Source organism: Abramis brama, assembly GCF_963993115.1.
Source record: "Abramis brama genome assembly, chromosome: 24".
In the NCBI taxonomy this organism is placed as follows: domain Eukaryota; kingdom Metazoa; phylum Chordata; class Actinopteri; order Cypriniformes; family Leuciscidae; genus Abramis; species Abramis brama.
The window spans coordinates 27,297,841-27,323,652 of record NC_139986.1 but is presented as its reverse complement, the minus strand read 5'-3'; the positions used below and the strand labels follow the sequence as shown (position 1 = coordinate 27,323,652).

Here is a 25,812-nt window from a genome sequence, read left to right as displayed (position 1 = left end):
ATATTTTTGTTTTTTATTGAAAACTCCTGCGTTACAGCATTACATTGACCTCTGACCCCAAAGGTCTCCACTGTAGAGTGACAGAGCATGAGTTCAAGAGTAGTAAATATGTAATATCTCCTCTGATCATTGCCATACGCTGCTGTATTCGGCTCAAGCCCATCAGGGGCTCCAGGGTTATTGATCATGAAGCCGCTCTGGCCCTGTTGAATGTCATGGATGCTGTCTGCGGCTCCAGACTGGATTCTGATGGATTTAACAGGCCAGGCCTGACATTAAAGTGAGCAGAAATAATTGTTTTCACGCAGCATTACAGTGTCTGGCCTGCAGTTCTGTGTAAGTAGGTCAGTGCAGCACATTCAAGTGATGTTTCACGGCTTGTTCTCTGTGCAGCGAGTCCATTTGTCCTCATAATTTGATCAAACTAGCACAGTGCTTGTGTTTTATAGTCTTAACGTTGATTTTAATGTAGTGGATGAAGAAAAAGATCACTTATAGAACATTATATTACACATTTCATGCCTGAATGAAGTACTTATGGGCTGCGTCCGAAATCACATACTCTCTTGAGTAGATACTTATTTTGAACAAGTAATTACTTCATGGCTGCTAAAAAAGTACATTCTATATAGTATGAGAGTGTGTAGTATGAATGTAATCTGGACGTACTACATCCGCCATGTTGTCATTATCATGTGACCTACCAGCGTCAGTTGCGTTGCTTCACTAGCCGCCTTTCCATTACCCTTCAAAATTGCGCGAATTGAAAATGCGCCCAATGGAAACACGTAAATTTCGCAAAAACTCCCATTTATCGCAAACAAGTTTTTACGCTCGCATGAGGAGGTTTTTCAGGCAATTCGAAAAAGAAATATTTCACAAAACTGCAGTGGAAACAGTTTTTGCGCATTTACAGGTCACCTGACGTAGATGACGCGGTGTGTTTGGACAGAATACGAGACAGAGTTCTTTATTAAATTCATAAAAGACAGAAGAATTACAGGAATAGTGGATTCTAAACCTCAAATAAATGCCACAATCAAGACCTCGAAGCAGAAATGAGGGAGAAACACCCAGAAACACCTCATATGAGCCGCTCACAAGTATAATAAGGGTCGTTCCTTACCATTAATGCTTGGAAAACACACATACATCTCCTTTGATTAATAATAATGGCTAGTGCAATTAATAACAAATAATAGTGGCTGGGATATAGTACATAAACCTACCAACGTCCGTTGCCATGGTTTTTGGAATGATTTATTGCGAGAGGAAAAAATGAAGTTTTAGTCGCATAACATCGGTTAATGGAAACGCCGTAATTTCGCAATAGGTTTTTGTCGACATTTGAAAAAAATCGCAAAAGTTTTGCGCAAATCTGTAATAGAAACGCCTACTGTCATTCACAAATCTTCTTCATTGGGATAGTAGAGTGTCACTTCAGAATCTCACTGGATAAAGTAGGTCATCCGGGGACTTGTTGCCTACTCTTTTATGAGTAGCCTACTGTGAATTCAGACATACTACTTTTGTCACATACTGTTTTTCACCTACTATATAGTAGGGAAGTGTGCGATTTCGGATGCAGCCCTGGCTTTATCTGGCAACACTACAATAGTTCCATTAGATATCGATAGTTAATGCATTTACTGACAATGAGCATTACATTTGTTGAAGTATTTCTTAATCTTTGTTCATGTTAGTTTATAAAAATACTACTTTTAGTTCATGTCAGCAGGTCCATTTAAATATTAAGTAATACAGCTTTTGATTTTAATAATGCATTAGTAAATGTTGAAATTCACACCAATTTGTGTTTTTAATTGCATGTTAACTAATAACTAATGTTAATGAAAAAGAACCTTATTGTAAAGTGTTAACTTTGCATTTCAAGCAAAATAAAGTGAAGTGTAATTTGTCAATGGAGAATTTCCATCATTGCAAGTCAGACTGACATGAACTTGATAAAACTTATCAATTTTAGTGATTTCTCAAATCATTAGCCTCATAGCATTAGCCTCAAGTCATTTTTTATATATATATGACTTAGGCAATTATGCTATGAGGCTAACGAAATGCAGATTTTACTGAACCAAATGGGCAGAAATAACAGCTTATCTTGAAATAAATGAGGCACTCAGTATCGTGACGTTTAGTGCTGATTTTCTTTGCACAGAGAACATGTGGGGAAGCTACGGCCCCGCTGGGATGATGGTGGAGAAGGACCTCCCGTCGGTGCCGGCGATCGCCTCGCCTCAGGACAAGGACTTGCCGTATGTGGTCAATGACATCGCCACCTTCTTCACACTGCTGGTGGGAATCTACTTCCCCTCGGTCACGGGTACGAACGCATTCATGTTACGTTCATTACAAAGCTTCTTTCTGTCGTATTTCCTTTCGCTTCTCGTATTGTCTTTCTCGCCCCTGTGCTGTTCTGCTGTAACTAATCTAGTTTGATCTGGTTATGAGCGTGAACAGTGATCTGTCTTATCTAGTGCTCTCAGATTGACATTGAGCTCTGCAGGAGTGTGTGTGAACTCTCTGTAAACAGAGCGATAGCGTTTCATTAGTATCTGCAGTATCCGGACATGACCTTCGTGCAATAACACGGATAGAGGGTTTGGAAAAGACCCTCATATTTTCCTTGAACATTAGAGCTGGGTGATATCATGCATACATATCTCAATATTTATGTATATGCTCTGAAGGGACTTTAAATGTTGATTTTATGATGTTGTTTTCAGGGGAACATTTGACATTTCAGTTCAATTAATAATGTTTAATACAACATACAGAAAAAATCTACTTAAAATAATAAAGCTAAATTTTGTTTATTTGTGTACCGTATATATAGAAATACAAAAAAGCAATAAATATCTACATATTAAAAAAAAAAATTGTAATTATGAAAAGTAAACATTTTTCTTTTCATTGAATAAACTGGAAACTCTAACTAGTTTTATTTATACACTATCATAGTATTTGAGGTCATATTTTTGAATCAGCTTTTATTTTTATATTTATATTTTAAATATTAGTTTTAGTCATTTGTTATGTGCTCTTGTCATTTTTATTAGTTTTTGTTTAAAATGATTCTTCATTTCAACTTAAACTTTTTATTTCATTTTACTTTAGTTAGTTTCCACTCTATGTATACTCTATTATATATATATATATATAGGAAAAATATTTTACTTTATTAATGAAAATGATTTTTAATAGTTTTAGGTTTGGATTTTGTTGCCAGACCCTTTTGTTGACTAACAGTTTTTGCTAATAAATTTTGAATCAGAGACGATGTGAATTTCATGAGTCATGAGTCATCACTCAGTCACACACGCCAGTACTTCAACATTTTTCTTCATAACTTAGGTTTTTCGAATTGAATTTTGTCTTGATTTGATAAAAACGCACACCTCCTCTGTTCTGCAGGAATCATGGCTGGATCCAACAGATCCGGGGATCTGAGAGACGCTCAGAGGTCCATTCCCATCGGAACCATCCTCGCCATCGCAACCACCACCTTCATCTGTATCCTTACTTCCCTTACAAACCTTCCCTTTCCTTCTTAAAGTTCCTTTAAATCCATTGCATCTAGTAGAATCACTCTCACAAAATCCCTGAATCATTGTGTCTCTCTGAGAGAGAGTGTAAGGAGAGCTGCTGTTTGTCTTCTCTCATCCTCTGGGAGGATCGTTTTCTTAACAGTGTAACTCAGATCTGTCCTGCGTCGTGTTGTTCGGCGCCTGCATTGACGGTGTGGTGCTCCGAGACAAGTGAGCGCTTTCTATCCCTCATTTTCCTCTCATAATCCTCATTTTCCTGAATAAACACACAGGAAATCTACTTTAAATAACGGTCGGTTTCTGTGCAAAGCCTGTTTATGAGCACTTTAGGCACTGCAGTCAAAGAACCCTTTATGTGAAATATCCCAAGAGTCGTCTTGTGTTGGGATTATATCAGGAAAATTCCAAAACCTAGTGTGTTCCCTACCTAGGCAGAAATGATGTTTCCTCCCAAGATTCATAGTAAAAAAACATGAAAGCCTGTGAGAAATACTTCAGTCACATAATAAATGGCACAATATACATAAAGTATGTTTTTTTTAAATCCAGTTATAATAAAAAATAAATAAATGCTGTTTAAACAGACAATTTTTGATAAATAAAATTGTTCAAAAAAAATATGCATAACTAAACATATGCACAAAATGTTTAATATAAAAATATGTCAGTTGTCAACCAGCCATGGCACCATGCACAAAAACACAATCAGTAAAATATTATCTAATTATTATCAACAAAACTTTTAAAATATCAAGACATATTTTTGTCAATATTGCACACCCCTAATGCACGGTATTAATTTTGATTTTTTCCGGTTTTAAAAAGGTTTTTTTAAACTGGGTTTTTAAAAAGTCTGCAGAAACCCTGTATATTGTATTATATATAATAATTTAAATATATAAAAAAATCAATCCTGTTGGTTAGGTTTGGAGACTCTGTGAAAGGGAACCTGGTGATCGGCACGCTGTCCTGGCCCTCGCCCTGGGTGATCGTGATTGGCTCGTTCTTCTCCTGCTGTGGGGCGGGGCTTCAGAGTCTCACCGGCGCCCCCCGTCTGCTGCAGGCCATCGCCCGAGACGGCATCGTGCCCTTCCTCGAGGTACCGTCTGCTCTACGAACACCTCAGACTCGTGTCCGAGCTCCATAATGGCTATTCAGATTTCATACTCGCGGTGATTAACAGTCACAGACTGATCGCACCAAAGTGCAAGACTGAAGTCCTTCCTATCGGCAGCTATCAGACTGTCTAATGTGCCATGACAACTACAACATAGTTTTGCACTCATATCCACATGTGAAATCTTTGATCTTAGGGCCTGTTTACACCTGGTCACTTCATGCGTTCTTACAGATCGGATAGCTATCTGATTTATCAAAACGATTCCATTTACACCTGGTCACATAAATGTGTTTTCGCCAAAACGGATATAAATCCTATCTTCATTTCCCGCTCTATATGCAGATTTAATGGAGATCACGTCACCGAAAGCATCAGATATGAGCTGCATTTTATTGATCATCAGCTCATTTCAAAATCAAAGACCGCAATAGGAGAGAGCGGCAACAGCCCTGCTAAGATCATTTCGTTTATTTCCTTTTAATGAAGATGATTGTGTGTTAAGCGTCTGCGACTTACTTTCACTTTGATTTGCGATGGTTTGCACGTTGGCTTGATGAATAGATGCTCATCTGCGGTGATGATATCTGGCTATAACATAACATGACATATAGCCTATAACACGCTGTCACACATTTATTTTTTAGCATTGTTGGGAAGTCTAAAATTGACATATGTGGTTTCAACAACCAGATGCATTCACACTTGTCCAGTTTCATCAGGAATGCGGGCCCGATCTCCTCCTGAAGTGGTTTGAGCGATCGTATTTAAATCCGTCTCGAATGCGTTTTGGAGGGCATTTACACCGAGTCTTTTCACGATCGGATAGCGAATGCGTTTTGGAGGGCATTTACACCGAGTCTTTTCACAGAAACACATGAAGTGGCCAGGTGTAAGCCCCTTAAGCCCTATTCGGACGGGACTAGTTTAACATGGAGAGATGGGGTAAAGTCATTATCACCAGAGCTTCTCTGTGATTTTAATCCCGTCCGAATGTGCATCTCAGTGATCATGACGGACAATGTCAGTAAATATGCATGTAAATATTCCGTCATTTCCTGTTTAAAAGTAATTTTCCGCGGTTTTTCAAGTATGGAGACGCTTGAAAAAGCATTCAGTTGCGTTCTAGACGCTGGGACGAGTCTGTGGCAAAACTCAAGTGTTTTACACACACCATTCACATCAGAGAGAAGATCGAACACACTTGTTAGAGGCACGAAACATCTTTTAGTGTTAGATAAGTGCCTATTACCAACACAATCCAATCTGAAGTTACTTAATACATCGTTCGACCGGACATAACTTTTTTATATATATATAAATATAGGTTATATGTGTTTTTGTGCACGTGATATCAGGAAGCAACGTAATACGACAGGAGTGACGGCGGTGTGTAAATCGAGTTACTCTCCCACTTCTGCTAGTTTTACTGAGAGCTCTTATCCCGTGCGAATTGGCCATTAATATTACAGACGTCCTGTGGTAAAATTACATTACTCCATCCACCCTTGTAAAGTTAATCCCATCAGAATAGGGCTTTAGTGTGTTAGCGATTATTCTTATTACTTGTCAATTTTTATATATTATTGTTCTTTTAACACTGTTGATTGGTACGAGAGCCGGAAATAAATGGTGTGTTATGTGTGGTGATGTGCTTGTGTGTTTGAGCTGCTGTGACAATGTAATTTCCTGTAAAGGATTAAAAAAGTATCAACAACAATACTTACGACACATAAGCATCCACATACCCTGCCGTACTCTGACTGTCATGTGACCGTGTCTCAGGTGTTCGGTCATGGAAAAGCCAACGGGGAGCCGACGTGGGCTCTTCTTCTGACGGCTCTGATCTGTGAGAGTGGGATTCTCATCGCTTCTCTTGACGCTGTGGCGCCCATCCTTTCAATGTGAGTCTCGTGTCTAATGTGTTTTCTCCTCCGCTGTGGTGACAGACTGTGTGTTTGACTGTGTTTCTCTCGTCAGGTTCTTTCTCATGTGTTATCTGTTCGTCAATCTGGCCTGTGCACTTCAGACGCTCCTGAGGACGCCCAACTGGAGACCGCGCTTCAAATTCTACCACTGGTGAGATGCACTACTATCATATCAGTCGTATGGTTTGAGTACGCTTTTTTTTAAATTTCGAAAAAAATCTCTTCTACTCGCCAAGGCTGCATTTATTTGATCAAAACTACAGTAAAAAATGTGAAATATTATTACAATTTAAAACAGCTGTTTTCTGTGTGAATATATAGTAAAGTGTAATTTATTCCTGTGATCAAAGCTGAATTTTCAGCATCATTACTCCAGTCTTCAGTGTCACATGATCCTTCAGAAATCACTCTAATATGATGATTTGATGCTCAAGAAACATTTATTTATTATTATCAGTTGAAAAGAGTTGTGCAAGCAATATTTTTATGAAAAAACATTTATTTGAAATGAGCCTTTTGTAACATTATAAATGTATTTACTGTCTCTTTTGATCAATTTAATGCAAACTTGCTGAATACATTTCTTTAAAAAAAATATTACTGACCTCAACCTTTTGAACGTTAGTGTGCATTTATATGTATACTATATATACTTTTATTTAACTTTTTATTTTATTTTTCTTGCTGTTTTATTAATAGTTTTTTCAAATAGTCAAATCAATTCCTGATGGATAATGTCAAGCTCCACACTAAGTTTCTCTAAAATCAATATGCATTATGCAATCAAAACTCATTTTAGTTTGTACGTCTTTGGTGGAAATGCTTTAAATGCTCTGAACTGAAGTACAATGACTTACTGAAGGATTATATATATTGAAGGATTATATATATTGAAGGATTATATATATAGTGAAGGATTATATACAGTAGTCAACATTTAATGTGGATCAAAACCTTTCATCAAAGTTATACATGAATTTTGAACAATACCCGTTCTTGTCTTAGGACAACTTTGATGAACTTTTTTGATCCACTTCAAATGTTGACTACCGTATAATATAACACTGAAGAACAAATTCATAGCTCAGATGTTGCTATTTTATACTTCAGGAAACTTGATTCTCATGTCTTTTCATTTCCATTTCAACCATCTCATAAGTTTCTCCAAAAATTCCTCTGGAGAAATTAAAATCTCTTCTGAAACTCTGAAGATTACTGGGGTCAGAAGCATTACTCTTAATTGTTTATGTTAAAATGCATATTTAAAAATATTGCCACTTTTGCATATGTATGTGGTGAAGTTAGTGGCACATTAATGTCTCCATTTGCTCATTGCCATCTAGGTGATATTTATTATTGTTTTATTTCAAATGTTTGGTGTACTTTAACTGGCGCTGCTGTTGTCATTCATCAGGACTCTGTCGTTTCTCGGGATGAGTTTATGTCTGGCTCTGATGTTCATATCCTCCTGGTACTACGCTCTGGTTGCCATGCTCATCGCTGGATGCATCTACAAATACATTGAATACCGCGGGTAAGAGCTGCAGAAGCGCATTACAGCCCACGCCGTGAGTCAGACGTTAAGCTGATTACTGCTGGATCTGCCTGAGTGATTGTCTGCAGTGTCATTGTAAGTTAATACTCGCTCACAGTGATTTCACGTCTGTGTTCAGGGCGGAGAAGGAGTGGGGCGACGGGATCCGGGGTGTTTCCCTCAATGCGGCGCGCTTCGCTCTCATCCGGTTAGAGGAGGCGCCACCACACACCAAAAACTGGAGGTCAGGATCTCAATACACAAGCACTTTTACATAAACCAATAAATCCATATTAAAATAATCACCTGGGCTGCATGTCCAAAATCATACTGTTCAAAAGTTTGGGATTTTTTTTTAAAGAACTTTAATACTTTTATTCAGCAAGGATACATTCAATTGATCAAAAGTAACAGTAAAGACATTTATAATGTTATAAAAGATTCTATTTCAGATAAATGCTGTTTTTTTAACTTTCTATTCATCAAAGAACCCTGAGAAACAAAATGAAAAACAAGCAGTTGTGCTGTGTGTTTTTAACACTGATGATAATCAGAAATGTTTCTCGAGCATCAAATCATCATATTAGAATGATTTGTGAAGGATCATGTGACACTGAAGACTGGAGTAATGATGCTGGAAATTCAGCTTTGATCACAGGAATAAATTACACTTTACTATATATTCACATAGAAAACAGTTATTAAGAATTGTAATAATATTTCACAATATTACTGTTTTTATTGTATTTTTAATTTAATAAATGCAGCATTGGTGAGAATAAAAGTATTTTTAAAAACATTAATTCAACTTTTGAATTAAAGCATTTTGTCCTAACCCTTTAAACAGTAGTGTATTTATTTAAATATTTATTTATTTATTTATTTAATTTTTTACTGTAAGTTCAATTCAAAAATGTTATTATTATTATTATATTATTTTTATTCAAATGTATATAAAATGTATTGAAGGTTATCATGTTTTTAAATACATCAGTGAATTAAAAGCAAATATCTAGCAGTCAACACATTTCAATACCGGCTTTCTTTCACTCCTTCACTTGCACTTCAGTGTCATAATCCAGAGACAATCAGTATTGGATTTTTCCCAGAGCTCTCAGTAATCTTTCATGGATTAAATAACCTGCGCACAATGAGATGCAATGAAACTTCTGTCGTCTTTCAGGATCCAGGTCAAATCTGTTCATGTCTCGTCGCAGTGGTCTAATCTACATCAGGAGAAACTGATATGTGTTTCGTTCTGCGACATCTGTGAGCCTGTAGACAATCTCTGTTACAGCTCTTCCCTGTTTTTCCCGTGTTGGAGCCGCTTTAAGTCCTTTGATGGACATGATGAGAGTCCCGCTCGTCTCATGGCCAGAGTTATTATAGTTAACTAAAACTAGAACCATAGAAAAACACACTGTTGGATATTAAAATAAAATAAAAGTTATCTGAAATAAAGTAATGTATTAAAAACATAGTTGCCAAGTAAACATAAATAAATAGAATAAAAACTATATAGACATAAACTAACAAAAATGACAAAAACATACAACAAAACTACTAAAATATAAAAATAAAAACAAATTCAGACTATAATAATATCTCAATGACACTACAATAATGTTGCTCACGACTTCCCAGCTGCACTAGAATAATCCCAGTTGGAATTAATTTCAGGGGATTTTATTTCTACAAGTTTTGTGGGGTTCAATAAAGAGTGAATGATGGTTAATGATAATGGCAGATATCCTGAGCTCTTGACTTCTAGCCTCAGATTGACATCATTCACCTGAAAGCATCACACCTCTGATAGCCCTGCATAATCCTTTAATCCCGAGCCAGAAAAACCTCCACAGTTTGATTTGAGAATGGAGAATCCTTTCTTTTTTTAGTGCATAATGATATATTCAGTTCACCTTTTAGTCAGTTGTTTTTGTAAATAATTGTAAGGTTAAAGGTTATGCACTAATACCTTATACATACCTATTCAGTGTTACACTTTGAAGAGTATAATGCATTAAAACACATGATCAACAGCACATTTAACATGCGTTGTACTATGAAAAGTTGTAGCCATGAATAGGTAATTCTGTAATCAGGCTTCGGGTGGAGTATGAGTAGAAGTGTCGTGAGTTGTGATGGTTGTGATGACTCTCGTGATGGAGTCTTGACTCGTGATGTTCCCGGTGTTCTCCAGACCTCAGCTCCTGGTTCTGCTCAATCTGGACTCTGATCTGTCGGTCAAACACCCGCGTCTCCTGTCCTTCACCACACAGCTGAAGGCTGGGAAAGGTCTGACCATCGTGGGCTCTGTGCTGGAGGGAACGTACCTCACCAGAGACTCTGAGGCCAAACAAGCAGAACAGGTGTGTGTGTGTGTGTGTGAGAGAGAGAGAGTGTGTGTGTGTGTGTGTGTGTGTGTGTGAGAGAGAGAGAGTGAGAGTGTGTGTGTGTTTATGTGTGTGTGAGAGAGAGAGAGAGAGAGAGTGTGTGTGTGTGTGTGTGTGTGTGTGTGTGAGAGAGAGAGAGAGAGAGTGTGTGTGTGTGTGTGTGTGTGTGTGAGAGAGAGAGAGTGAGAGTGTGTGTGTGTGTGTGTGTGTGTGTGTGTGTGTGTGTGTGTGTGTGTGTGAGAGAGAGAGAGAGAGAGAGAGTGTGTGTGTGTGTGTGTGTGTGTGTGAGAGAGAGAGAGTGAGAGTGTGTGTGTGTTTATGTGTGTGTGAGAGAGAGAGAGAGAGAGAGAGAGAGAGAGTGTGTGTGTGTGTGTGTGTGTGTGTGTGTGTGTGTGTGTGTGTGTGAGTGTGTGTGTGTGTGTGTGAGAGAAACAAACACTGACAAACATGAGTGATTCTTCAGATAAAGGCCTTTTTACTCCTTAAAATCAAAATCTTTGGAGAAAACGTTAGAAAAGCCTCAAACTTGGACAGTTACTAATTGCAGATTACTAATTAAAAATCATTTTATGACAAATATGATTCTCATGATTTTTATATTTATATACATTTATTATAAACTGATTAGTAAAATTTTACAATAAGGTTCCATGTAGTTAACATTAGTAAGTACATTAACATTAACTAACAGCGAGTAATACATTTGTTACAGTATTTATTTATCTTTATTAACTTTAGATAATAAAAATCTAAAGTGTTTTTTAAGTTACTTTTAGTTTCTGGGTATAGAAGTAGAGCAATTCTGGCCATTTTTTAGCTCTGTTCTTTTTCAGAACGAACTAAAAAACACTAATAATAATACAAAATCACAATTATATTATATTATATTATGTTATTAGTAGTAGTATTAATTAATTTAATATATGAACGTAAAAAAATATATACTATATTATAATCATTAAATATTTATTAATGCTGAATTATTAAATTGAATTGTCTTATTATTATTATGAATTTATTTAATATATTAATATGGTATTTCAATTTTAGTGTTAGAGTGTAAAGCTATTATAATCTACCCTTAGTTTAAAACAAGAATCACTGATTGTTTTTGTGAAAGTATTTTGTCTTTAGAAGTTCCTCTAATTTAAGATTCACTCTTACGTAAATGGATCTGAAACACACTCATTATGAACAGTCAATTACAAAATATCAAGACAGTTTGTCCTCAAATAATGTGAGCCAACAGGCTGTTGTTGCACAGCAGGACTCGATCATTGAGCTCACACTGACACCTGGTGGCCACCGAGAGAACTGATCAATCCCAAATCCATCTTTGTTCGTGTTGATATGATTATTTTCTTCATTTATTTCCGACTGTAGAACATAAAATCAGCCATGTCCGCAGAGAAGACGAAGGGCTTCTGCCATGTCGTGGTGTCGTCGAACCAGCGCGACGGCATCTCTCACCTGGTGCAGTCGGCCGGCCTCGGAGGAATGAAACACAACTCTGTTCTGATGGCCTGGCCCGGGAACTGGAGACAGTCGAACGACCCTCAGTCCTGGAAGAGCTTCATAGGTCTGAGTCTGACACTGTTATACTGAGGAAGATGCTGCATCTCGATTAAAGAGGAAGAATATACAGATAACTAGACTTGCAGGACTTGTTCCAACAACATGCAACTACGAAGTCACCTTCATTTATACAGCGCTTCTAACAATATAGATTGTTTCAAAGCAGCTTTACAGTGATAATAAGAGATTACAGTAACAGAGATTGTTTTGGCTTCACAGCAGCTCTAGAATAAAGTTATTGTCCAGATAAAGTTAGTTTTGATTGACTCACTTCCGTTGTAAAGATCATTAGTTATTAACTTGGGACACGACACCGTTTTAACTGAAAACAGAAAACTTTTAATGCGTTCTGGCCGTTCATTTACACGACATCAGTGTTTGGTGTTCGAGAACGCAAACTTTGAAACAGGATCCAAGGTGCAAGTTTTGAAATTTTTTAAAAACATTATCTTCTCAGTGTAAACTTCAAAAATCTGTGAATCTGTGAAAACGGTGACGGCGTGCACATGCATATTATGTGTTTAGTCTATAGATATGCACATTTGAATATATATGTGCGCAGGCGCATAGCCTTTCTTTCACCAAATGATTGATTCATAGATCATTAGTTATTATTTAAGAGCCTGTTTGGTGTTTCTCTCCTCAGAGACGGTCCGAGAGACGACCGCTGCACATCTGGCTCTCCTGGTGGCCAAAAACGTGGACAGTTTCCCTCATCAGGAGCGCCTCAGTGAAGGAACCATCGACGTGTGGTGGATCGTTCACGACGGGGGCATGTTGATGCTTCTGCCCTTCTTACTGCGCCAGCACAAGGTTCGGCCCTGAGCGAGCTGTGAATCAGAGCTTTATCAGTCAGGGACACTGATCTTCATGCTCTTCTGTGTCCGTGTCTCAGGTGTGGAGGAAGTGCAAGATGCGCATCTTCACCGTGGCTCAGTTAGATGATAACAGCATCCAGATGAAGAAAGACCTGCAGATGTTCCTCTATCACCTGCGTCTGAACGCTGAGGTGGAGGTGGTGGAAATGGTGAGCAGATTTATCAACATCAGGGTCTAAAACTGGGTTTGCTGCACAGTAGGACTGTCTTTATTGTGATCTGAACTGTGATTTGATAAACATGCTGCAAAAAATTATATCATATTATATTTATAGTATTAATTAATTGAATATAAGAAAATAATGTTTGAATTTTTGTATTGTACTTTATTGTGATCGTTCTATATATTTATTATTGCTACATAATATTGAATTATATTATTATTATTATTATTACTTTATTTAATATATTCTTATAATTGTTTAATTTTTGTTCTATTATCTTATATTTAATAATATGAATTAATTTAAAATATGAATATAATGTTTTAATCTTTGTATTATACTTTATTATAACCTTTCTAAATATGTATTATTGCTATATAATATTGAATTATCTTATTATTATTATTATTAGTAGTAGTAGTAGTAGTAATCATTTCTTTAATATATTTAATATAAAACATAAGAAAAAAGAGATCCGCACATGAATATAGGCCAGAAAGCTCACGGGATTTTATTGTGCAGAGGCCACAGATAAAGTGCAAGAGTGCAAACGTTTTTGGGTTCAGCCCTTCATCAGTGTCATGTGTTACCCAGCGTACACCTGCACTCATTTAAACACTTATTACCGTAATCCATCTAACACACCGGAATCTGATTTTATCCCATATACAAATATTTACATCAGTAGTCTACATGATTATATACATATCACAACAATCCTCTATTCAAAAAAATAAATAAATTGTTAACATTTTTTTTTAAATCTGACCATCAATCTGAACATAAATATACTCATTCCCATTATTGAATATCACAAAAGATTTTTCTCATCATCCCTACACGTCACACGATTAGACATTGCAATGCATAATGAAACAACATTTATAGAAAACAATTGAGAGTATATTCCTATAGGTAAAAAATCCATTTACATTCTCTCTGCAAAAGTTAAATGCAAATATAAACAAAAATATTTTATATGAATACAATATTTTAGTATGTGTTATTACAATTATTTATTATTGTTGCATAAAATTGAATTATCTTTATTATTACTATTATTAGTATTTATTTATTTGATATTATGTATTTATATATTGTGTTATATTATATTATTGCTACATAATATTGAATTATCTTCATGTAAAATGTTATTTTCTATATATATTTATTATTAACATATTCATATTTTATTATTTAATAGTAATACTTCTGTCGTAATTGATTAACCTAAACAAAGCTTTAATTTTCGGAGGAAGCCTTTTGAGTTTAGTGTGTGGTTGATGTTTTATCTCCTGATGTTGAGGCGTCTCCTCCGCTGTAACTGAGCTGTGTTTTCTCCAGCATGACAGTGACATCTCAGCGTTCACGTACGAGAAGACTCTGGTGATGGAGCAGCGCTCACAGATGCTGAAGCAGATGCAGCTGTCGAGGACTGAGCGCGAGCGAGAGGTGAGCTTTCAACATCAGCATCCAATGAGCCAACTTACAGTATATTCATTAACACTACATCAGTGAATATCGCCAAAACTATCAAGAAATGTCAAAATATGTACAGATTTCACTCTAAAATCAAAAGAAAACATAAGATATTATATATTGTATAAAGAAAGCCATCTGTTTTTTCAATTGTCACATTATTTTCATGCTATATTTTGTAGTAGACAACTGTAAAATAGAAAAAAAAATCCATTTATATATATATATATATATAGTATTAAGGAAATATATACAGAAAAGGTAAATATATTAAATTAAGCACATTTGTAAGGATATATCATGTTAATATTTATTGTTAACTTAAATTTATAATACTAACGCAATATATTTTTATTATAATTTATGCTGATTTCAATTGGACAGGATGATATTATTTGTGCATTGCAGTAATAACAACTGTTGTGTTTAATTGTCATGAAACTAATGCAAAAAATCTTAATTGCCCTAAAAATAGGCTTGTTTTTCATTTTGCGTTGACATTTCTTCATGAGATTCAAGAAAGCCAGAGGTGGACAAAGTACACTTACTTGAGTGAAAGTACAGATACTATTAAGTGTGAGATTGAATAAGTGCACTCGATAATGTCCACAATGGTTTCGGACACACACATGGCGTTATCAAACTGACATCAGGTTCTGACGTCAATCCCACTTTCATTTCTGACCAGAATGCAACTAGGGTGACCACCCGTCCCGCTCTGCGTTGTACCGCACATTGTCACCCCTTGTCCCGCACGTCGCATATTGAGAAAATGTCCCGCATTTTCATCAGCCTATTGGTTTTTAATTATCATATTAAGAAAACGTGCATGCGTTCTTTTGCCTTTTTACGAAAGCATTTTATTTATTCTTTTTGTGGTGTAGTTTTATACCTTTATTTAGCAGCGCTTCGTCAGAAGTACAACAGCCGATTTATAAATCAAGTATATTTGTATAGCGCTTTTCACAATTTGTGAATTTCACAATTCACAAATCCTATCCAATGGTTGAAAGGAAAGGAGTAAACATGGTCACTAGTGGGTTGTGACGGCTGTCAATCAAAATGTGGAGCGGTGATTCGTTCCATATGTTCCCTGTCAGAAAACAAATGGATAATTCGATCAAATAAAATTTTAATTTAACAGAGTTTATCGACTTGTTTCCTGCTGTGGTTGTTTTAATTCACATCCTTTCTAAAAAATATGAGTTTTTGGTCTAATATATTCTTAATATATAAGACTGTCAATGATCTAGTTTCATGTTGTTTTATATTTTATTTGTTCAAATTGTTTATTTTGTTGTACTTTAGTTGGACTTGGTCAGAATTGTTTCAAAAATAGTGATCTGCATGATTCCCGCTTCCTTTGGGCTCAGTGATGTTGAATTTAAATGACATGTCAAAATAAAGACATGTAATGTTACATTGGGATGTAGGCTAATGGTGTTTTCTGGAAGGGACTAAAGAACAAAGAACATTTATCAGCTGAAAGGAATTTTTTTTAAGTTAGACAGACATTATATAACAGTTAACCATTGGATAGGATTTAGAAAACGGCTGTGGTATTTGTACTTCTGACAAAGCGCTGTTAAATAAAGGTGAAAAACTACGTCAAAAAGAATAAATAAAATGCTTTCTTAAAAAGGCAAAAGAACGCATGCACGTTTTCTTAATATGATCATTAAAAACCAATAGACTGATGAAAATGCAGGACATTTTCTCAATATGCGACATGCAGGACAAGGGGTGACAATGTGCGGTACAACGCAGAGCGGGACGGGTGGTCACCCTAGTTGCATTCTGGTCAGAAATGAAAGTGGGATTGACGTCAGAACCCGAGGTCAGTTTGATAACGGCAAATTTCTAAATAACGCTAACAGTTTCAGGTTATGTTTTAGTGTTGGTAACGTCCCACATTGTCCCACACAAACTTATAATTGTCCCACATTTGGTTTGTTTGATGGTGGTCACCCTAAATGCATCCCCGGACTGACGTTACTACTCTCTACGCAAGGACCTTGACAGAAATGTAGTGGAGTAAAAAGTATGATATTTGTCTTTCAGATGTTGTGAAGTTAAAGTAAAAAGTTTCCAGAAAAAAATAACACTCAAGTGAAGTACAGATACTCAAAAAGTGTGCTTAACTCAAGTAAATGTACTTTGTCACTGTCCACCTCTGAGGAAAGCTTCTGACTTGCTGTGGTGAATAACGTAGCAGGACTGAGGACCGTGGCTATGGCACATGATTACAGTTTTGTGACTTGTGGTCCCTCTTTCATTTCTGCTGCTCTCGGGGAAACGCGCGTCAGATTCAGAGCATCACGGATGAATCGCGTAGCTCTATTCGGAGGAAGAACCACAGCGGAGCTCACGGCTCAGGCCTCAATAACCAGAACAGCCAACTAGATGAGGAGAAGCAAGAGGAGGTAGAGAACTCAAGACCACCGTCCCGGATCAAACGCATACAAGTGCAGAGCCAGAAGACAGCTAGATTCACACTGGTTTATGTGTGCGTAGCATTAGCGTTAGCTTTAGCATTGGCTCTGTAGCTGTAACCGTGTGCTCCTCCCTTCACACACCTCTTCCCATCATGCATGTGTCCGTGACCTCATGCACGAGCATCTGTGAACGCTTGTGACCCCACGTGATCGTCAATGACCCCTCTTTCCTTTCATTCGCTCGTGTTTCTCTGTGTTTGGCGGAAACTATAAATAAATATATAAAGAATGAATAAATAAGGGTTCATATCGCATGTTTAGCAGTCTGCATATTACAGACTAATATAGTTGCATGTATGCAGTACACAAACTAAAACATTAATCTGATATGCTTTTCTTTTGAATGTATAATTTATCATTGTAAATAATAAATAAGTTGATATTGTTAAATTGATAAATAAGTGTTTTGTTCACTTTAATGTATCTGAAAAACACATATTTTTGTTCATCCTGGGATTTTTTTTGTTCATAATTTGCTGTTTGGAGACAAAAATGTAGTGTTTTATTTTTTTTTAGTAGTTATATTGATTTAATCTGTGATTGTGATGATGTCACAGGCTCAGCTGATCCACGACAGAAACACAGCGTCTCACGCGGCGTTAAACGACAAGGCGGACGCGGCGCCGGAGCGAGTCCACATGACCTGGACCAAAGAGAAGTTCTTCACCGAACGCAACCGCAACCGAGAGCACAACGCAAACATGGCCGTGCGAGACCTCTTCAACATGAAACCGTGAGTTCCCAGCTCGACCTGAACACACTGACACTGTAACGTGTGGTTTAATACTTCACATGCTCAGATGAAAGTTTGACTGGGATGCATGAGCACACAAAAGCCCAGAGTCTTCTGGGTATTTAGAGGACACAGTCTGCATGTGTGTGTGTGTGACGTCATGATCACAGTGTGTCATCATGTGTGACGGTCACGCTTTCATCATGTGTCTGTGTCTCTGTCTCTTCATGGATTCATATCTGGAAGACAGATTATTGACATGTTTTTTCATTTTTATATAATAGAGATAGTTATATTGCTCTCGAATGGTTACTAATGAATCTCACAAAAGCATCTGTAGATCATGATTCACAAATTCAAAAGATAAAAGTGTTATTTTTTGCATAAAGAAAACTAATAATTTTAGGAACATTTAAGATTTTTTTGCATTGTGATATTATTTTCATGACATTTAAGCACATTTTCCACCTAAATTCTCATTATCGTAATGCATAAAATAATTTTACTTTAGAATTTTAAAACATGGTCATTGTCATTACTGTAAAATAGTAATTTTGTGATACAATTATTTTTTTTGTTTTTAAATCAAGTACAACAAATGCTACAAATACGGAAAAAAAAATAATTAATTATTTATTTATTTATTTATTTATTGTTTGTTTGTTTGTTTTATTACTTCTTTTCCATTATTTATTTTGGGTTGAATCATCTCACAAAAGATGCAGGATCTAAAGGTCACCACCTTCAGACACTATTTCTAATAAAAGTGCTCTTAAATATTTGTATTATTATTATTATTATTATTATTATTAATATCATTATTATTATTATTATTACATTTATTTAATAATTTATTTGTATATTAATAATTTATTTAATCATTTGATTATCTTTTTTTTTTGTCATGAATTTCCTATTTGTATTATTTTAATTTTATTATCTATTTTTGATCATTTCCTTTTTTTTTTTTTTATTTCCTGTTACTTATTTTTTAAATATTACCTCAAGGTTAAAGTCTATGCAGAACATAATTTTTGTCAAGATCCACATTTTCCTGTTATTTATTTGAGAATCATGATCTCCAAAAGAGAAAAACATGAAGAAACTCTAAAAAGAAGTGTAATGGTGTGCTGATGTTAGTGTGTCAGTGCCGGTGTTGATCTTTGAGTGTGTGTGTGACGCGTCTAAGCCTGTCTCTGTTGTTCTGTCCTGTTTTCCTCTTTCTAGCGAATGGGAGAGTCTGTAAGTCACATTTCTCTGTACTGTAGCTGTGTCTGTCTTCATCCGTCTCAAACCCTGCAGCATGCTGGATTATTCCAGCATATACGTGTGTGTGTGTGTGTGAGCTTCGGCATGTGTGTGTGCGTTTACATCCCAGCATTCCCTCTGTCCATCAGCGCTTGTCCTGAGACATGCAGAAGCTCATGTGTGCAGCATGATGGATCTCAACAAGAAAACCTGTGCTTCATCTTCACCTGTTGTGCCTCAATCATCTTTTATTTACGTTTAATATTTATTTATTAATAATAATAAAATATAAATAATAATAATAATAATGCAAGTAATAATAATTATTGTATTTTATATACAGTAAAACTTTTTTTTTTTTTTTGTATTTATTGTGGTATATTTACTCCAGTTAATAAAGTGGCATCATTATTAATATTTGCATTATTTATATTTATTATATACAGTAAAAATGTAATGTATTTATTTATTTATTGTATATTCATTGTGGTATATTTGCTGCAGTTAATAGTGGCATCATTATTATTCTTTGCTTTATTTATATTTTTATATACAGTAAGATGTATTTATTTATTTATCAGTTCATACTGGCACAGGGTGGCGCTGAGGAGCACACGTTTTTTCAGCTGTGTTTGTGATTTCATAATTCATGCTTTATTAAAGGCATGTGCATATGCTGTGCATGTCAAATCTTGATAATGTGCACACTAACCTCAAACAGCCTTTATTAGATTACTAATATATAATATAGAAGATGCTTGAATTACAGTGCATATGTATTTATCATGCCATATTCAAGAGCTTTGCCAAGCTTTCATAGCACACATTGGAATTATGACCAGTTTAGCTTCATTATATACAAATATTATGAAAACATTGACCAAGCAGGATCAAATATCGCTCTATGATAATGGAGAAATTTGCATTTGACTCTAGATGTCACTGTAATATATAAAGCTGTGCTTTGCAAATACTGAGTAGTCAATATATACTAAATGTAGACTGAACTAGCTTTTTTTGTCCCTGTACTTTGATGTTGGCATGAATATGAATCTGTATCAATATGATTGAGTCACACGGTCTGACTTGTGTGTTGTTGTCCCTCGTCACATGACTGTGTGAAACAGGAACCAGTCGAACGTGCGCTGCATGCACACAGCGGTCAAACTGAATGAAGTGGTGGTCAACAAGTCTCAGGGCGCACATCTGGTCCTGCTCAACATGCCGGGACCACCGAAGAACAGGGGCGGCGATGAAAACTGTATCCTCACACAAAACTCAAAATCAGATCAATAATTGAATTACAACATTTTTGTTAAAGGTATAGTTCACCCAAAAATAAATATTCTGTCATCATTTACTCACTCGCAAGTTGCTGGTCCCCATTGACTTCTATAGTATGAAATATATATATATATATATACTGGGGACCAGAAACTGTTTGGTTTCCAACATTCCTCCAAATATCTTCTTTTGTGTTCAACAGAACAAAGAAAATGAATGGTGAGTAAATGATGACAGAATTAAAATTTTTAGGTGAACTATCCCTTTAAATGAAATAATGATGTAATACAATAAAATTAAATGGAAAACTAAAGGAAAATTAGAAATGTTGCATTGAACTGAAGCACTAAAATTATTAACTGGAAATAAGAACTAAAACTGAAATAAAATAAAAAATTACAAAAGCACATAGCAAAATTACTAAAAAAAAATCTAAAATTAAAATGAAAAGCTAATTCCAAATATTATTAAATATTATAGTATATAAATTATACTAAAACAACAGATTTTCAGATTTTTTTTATTTCCATTTATTCATATTATTTCCTTTCCATGTTTTTTTCAATTATTTGTTATATTTACTGTGTATATATAAGATTTAAAGTTTTAATCAACTAAATGCAATGATATTTTTAATGCAGTTAGAAATAGAAATAGTTCTATTATAGTTCTTTAAATTCTATGTGATTATGCCAACCACAAATGGCCTAAAACAAATTAGTAACTACATTACTATATTACTGTATCTGGAGAAAGGGTTCTTTATTTTTTATTATTTTATTGCAGCTCCTATTGATTATTATTATCCAAAATGTAAGTATTTATTGAACATTACAGTTTTATAAAAACAAGAAGCCTCTTAAGACTCTACATTAGTCATTAATCTTCATGTCACCCATTTACCGGGGTAAAATCACTGTAATGCACGACCTTGAGAAGATTATTGCTATATTTAAATCACTAATACAAAAAAAACAAATCTCTCTTATTATACACAGACGTCTTCCCAGAAGCGTTATTAGGAGCATTAGCATGGAAAACGTGTGTTTGTCCTTGACCGATGCGTCTCAGACATGGAGTTCATGGAGGTTATGATGGAAGGTCTCAACCGGGTCCTGTTGGTGCGCGGCGGCGGCCGAGAGGTCATCACCATATACTCATAAAGTGGATCGTGGCTCCACCGGCAGGAATTCTGTTTATTATTTTTTCCAGAGCAAAGCGGGGCGTCATGAACACCTAGTGGTTTAACAGCAGCGTCACGTCCAGCTGCGTTTATGAGGAGACACTGATGACCTCCTGAAGAACAGACTCAACGTGAAGCACATATGAAAGCGGAGACACCATCCATAACGTCACTTTAATTTATGCTCATTGACTGTTTCCTCGTTTTCTTTTCTTTGTTCGTACAATGCTAGTTTTACGTCTGTTTATTGTGCGTCGTTTGCCTGTGGCAGTGGCTCTTTTGGTTTGGTTGTTCAACAGGTCGAAGGCTTTTCCAGGTGCGTGCGAATGATCCGACGGCTTTAGTTTTGCGCTTATGTTTGCGTAAAAGTAGGAGCGTTTGCTAACGCCTGTTTAATATCGATTCATTCATAAAGTCCATCTGCACGTCTCCATCGTGAACCTGCGTCGCTTTTTTCATTTGCGCACACTAGCTACGATTCACATTGTCGCTTGATACCCAAAATAACATCTATCTTCAGAGAGCCGTTCGGCTAATCCATATCCGTGATGGGAAAACAGACCGAATGTTTGGGTTTTACACATCGGCTCATGTTCTCGCAGTCGATAGCGATGCAGAGCGCAGATGCTGAGCGTGTCAGATGACGTTACTGACTTCATGATATGAAATGTGCAATAACTTTTTTTATTTGTATCAAGGCATCCGAGCGGGACATCCACTGACCAAGGCTTCTGTATTATAAATGTTGAAATGTTTAATGCGAACAGCGTTGAAGGAGAATAGCCATGCTCTTATTAGTGAGCACTGAGGTTTCGTTTTGGCTTCATTTTGGCATGAATCTCTGAGATCAGTGTAATCGGGATGATTTCAGCTGTATTTGCACTTTTTAGTTATTTTTTTTAATGTGTGATAAAAGCACAAGGCACAGCTGACCCGTCCAGCACAACCTTTGCTGATGATCAGAACCAGCACTGCAACATCTTTTTCTCTCAGCAATAAAAATGTTTTCTCATAAGCTGGAACTAAATTTAAAAAGCGTCTGTCGTGACGTTCATGAAGTGTGTTAGCGTAGACGAGCCGCGTCCAGTTAGCCTCAGCTATAGCAATCTACTGTATTCTCTTCAGCAACAGCCTGATGGTGAAGTGTGTTATTTCTGTGGGAAACTACAGTCTGTTTACTGATATTGGCTCGACCAATGGAGTGACATTGGGGGCGGGGCTATCTGTTTTTGACCAATAGCAGATGGGAGGAGTATTTAACATTTGCATAAAGACAGTCATTTTTATTTACATTTTTTTATTTTTAGAAGTGACACACTTCACCTTTACAAGGTTTAGGAATCATCGTGTTTACACTCGGACAAATCACGGAGCAGTTTTACCAAGATAAACAACATTTTATTTGTCCTGTTCTTTTTGTTCTGATACACTGTGTTCCTACCAGGCGATGCGCCTCATTGGTCCAGAATCACTGCATATTAAACAGCATATGTGTCCTGATTGGCTGTGATTTTGTTGAACTTGGTTTGGACACGGTGTCACATGATGTAACTTACACTACTGTTCGAAAGTTTGGGGTTGATGCTTATTAATACTTTTATTCAGCAAAGATGCATTTTATCAAAAGTGACAGTAAAAACATTTTTTAATGTTTTAATGTCAAAAGATTCTATTTCAAATAATGCTGTTGAAAGTTGAACTTTCCATCCATTAAAGAATCCTGAAAACACAACCGTTTTAAACTGATAATCATAAATGTTTCTTGATCATCAAATCATCATATTAGAGTGATTTCTGAAGGATCATGTGACACTGAAGACTGGAGTAATGATGCTGAAAATTCAGCTTTTATCACAGGATATAAATTGCATGTTAAAATATATTCACATAGAAAACAGCTGTTTTACATTGTAATGTTTTACTATTTTTACAGTATTTTTATCAAATAAACGCAGCCTTGCTGAGCAGAAGAGACACAAATATGACCAACCCCAAACTTTGGAGCGCTCGTGTCCTCTTGATCTGATGATTCAGAGTTATATTTTTGTGTGCCAAAAATCTCAGATAAGAAACTGCATGAGGTGAAACACTGTGAGCCGATGTGTGTGTGTGTGTGTTTCCATCATGAGGATCCACAGCAGTGTGTGTATCCTGACGGTTTCAGCGGTGCAGTGTTTGTTGCCGGGACATGATTACTGTGTGTTTCTACAGTGTGTGTGTTCTCGAGGAGCCGATGGATGGATCATGTGTGTTATCTGAGGATATCTGCACCGCTCAGCTGTGCTCAGTGTGTTTCCCTGTAGGAGGAATTGTGAATTTTAGGACGGGGATATTGTGTAAAATTGCTTTTCAAATTGTGTTTATTTTATGTGGTTATTTCTTTTACTCATTCATTCACCATGCCATAGTTTTACATCTGAGTTCTTTGTAAACTGGACATTTTGAGGCTTTTTTTTCCTATCAGAAGGACCTGGAGGTTATTGAACTGATTCATACAAATGTACAGTTACATTATTTTATTTTCTGTCCTTTCAGACACCACACACACACACTAATGTTTTTGTGTCATCTGTGATGAGGTAGAAATAACCTCGCTGAGAGATGTGTAGATCGAAGTGTAAAAACCAAAATAAAACAACAGCTGAAGAGCAGAGGATGATGATGATGATGAAGATATGATGATGATATGAAGATGATGATGATGATGATGATGACTGGTTGAAACGCCCTCTAAAACAAAACTGGGAGTTCCTCATGTAGTTTGTTGAATTATAAACAGACCCACTCGGAAACTGTGGATTTACATATAATTTTTAATTTATTGCAATATTTTATATATTCCAAAACTCTGAGATCACTAGTGAAAATACAGCTGTTTTGCATTTAATACATTTTTCCAGTACAAATGATATTATCAGCATTGTGCTTTGAGTGAAAATAGAATTGAATAAAATGTATAAAATTATATGTGTAGAATTGTATATATATATTCTATAAACATATAATTTTTATATATACATAAACATTATATATGTTTTTTAATTTATATTTATTAATAAAAATAAATACAATTATATATAAAATGTTAATATATAAAAAGTACGTCTATAAATTATGTATATAGAATTGTGTATATATATATATATAAATGTGTATATATATATATATATATATATATATATATATATATAATATAAATATATATATATATATTAATAAATATATTATTTAGATAATTTTTAATATACCGTAGTTTACATCACAACATTGTTTAAAACTTTGTTTATTTCAATGTTTACGTTTGATTTTGAAACTTGCAGATTTTCAGTGTGGTCTCAGACTTTAACTCAGACTTTAACATCTTTTTTACGTTTAAATCCATGTTTTTCTCCAAAACGAGCAGTAAACATGTGAAAGGCTGCATCTTCTGTCCTCTACCTCAGTGTGTGTGACGGTTTCACTCGCAACAGTGTGTATCAGGGGTCAACAGTGTGTATCAGGGGTCATGCTCGTCTTTTAGTAAGAATCATCTGTCGTTTCAGATCCGCATCTGTTTGAAAGAAGACCACGGGTGTGTGTGTGTGTGTGTGTGTGTGTGTGTGTGTGAGGTGAGTGTTTTCTCCGTGAAGCTGATCTCAGGTCAGGTTTGTTTCTCAGTCAGTGCTGTCAGCTGAAGGTTATGAACTGATCTGAGATCTGTGGGACCGTCACACACTCGGGTAGGGCGTTACTCGTGAGTGTGTAGTGAAGGATCTCCCTTTAAGTGAAACTCGTGCCTCTGAGTAATTTAAATAAAAGTGCTACACTTTATCATTAGACTGTGATTGATTTCTTGATTGCCAGGAAGAGGAAGTGGATCCAGGAATGATGTAAGATTGGAATGTTGTGTCGGTGACTGAGAGATCAGAGATGTCATGCACCGACATGCTAAACCTTCTAAAACATGTTTTGGTAACACTTTACAATAAGGTTCATAAGTTAATGTATTAACTAACATGGACATGCAATGAGCAATACTGTATTTGTTAATCTTTGTTAATGTTAGCTAATAAAAAGACAGCTGTTCATTGTTTGTTCATGTTAGTTCACAGTGCATTAACTAATGGTAACACGATTTTAATAAAGTATTAGTAAATGTTGAAATTAACATTAACAAAGATGAACAAATGCTGTATAAGTGCAGTTCATTATTAGTTAATGTTAACTAATGTAGTTAACTAATGAACCTTATTGTA

General features: G+C 35.7%; 1 protein-coding gene across 6 annotated transcripts in view; it reads left to right on the top strand.

Moving 5' to 3' along the window:
• The window catches only part of slc12a7b (solute carrier family 12 member 7b), a 74,441-nt gene extending 50,211 nt beyond the window's left edge, over nt 1–24,230 (top strand). For 2 of the 6 annotated variants that reach the window (XM_084102640.1, XM_084102642.1), the window contains exons 9-26: nt 2,177–2,341; nt 3,433–3,531; nt 3,719–3,776; nt 4,491–4,665; nt 6,469–6,587; nt 6,664–6,762; nt 8,026–8,145; nt 8,285–8,389; nt 10,346–10,514; nt 11,922–12,117; nt 12,760–12,926; nt 13,009–13,140; nt 14,500–14,607; nt 16,941–17,057; nt 17,687–17,862; nt 19,090–19,104; nt 20,238–20,371; nt 21,466–24,230. In XM_084102640.1, coding sequence (XP_083958766.1) covers nt 2,177–2,341; nt 3,433–3,531; nt 3,719–3,776; nt 4,491–4,665; nt 6,469–6,587; nt 6,664–6,762; nt 8,026–8,145; nt 8,285–8,389; nt 10,346–10,514; nt 11,922–12,117; nt 12,760–12,926; nt 13,009–13,140; nt 14,500–14,607; nt 16,941–17,057; nt 17,687–17,862; nt 19,090–19,104; nt 20,238–20,371; nt 21,466–21,557 — 2,246 coding nt within the window. In that variant the 3' untranslated portion in view covers nt 21,558–24,230. The remainder of the gene's footprint in view (nt 1–2,176; nt 2,342–3,432; nt 3,532–3,718; nt 3,777–4,490; nt 4,666–6,468; nt 6,588–6,663; nt 6,763–8,025; nt 8,146–8,284; nt 8,390–10,345; nt 10,515–11,921; nt 12,118–12,759; nt 12,927–13,008; nt 13,141–14,499; nt 14,608–16,940; nt 17,058–17,686; nt 17,863–19,089; nt 19,105–20,237; nt 20,372–21,465) is intronic. The other 4 variants (XM_084102643.1, XM_084102645.1, XM_084102641.1 and 1 more) reach the window with 3 other exon arrangements.
• The last annotated feature ends 1,582 nt before the right edge of the window (nt 24,231–25,812 follow it).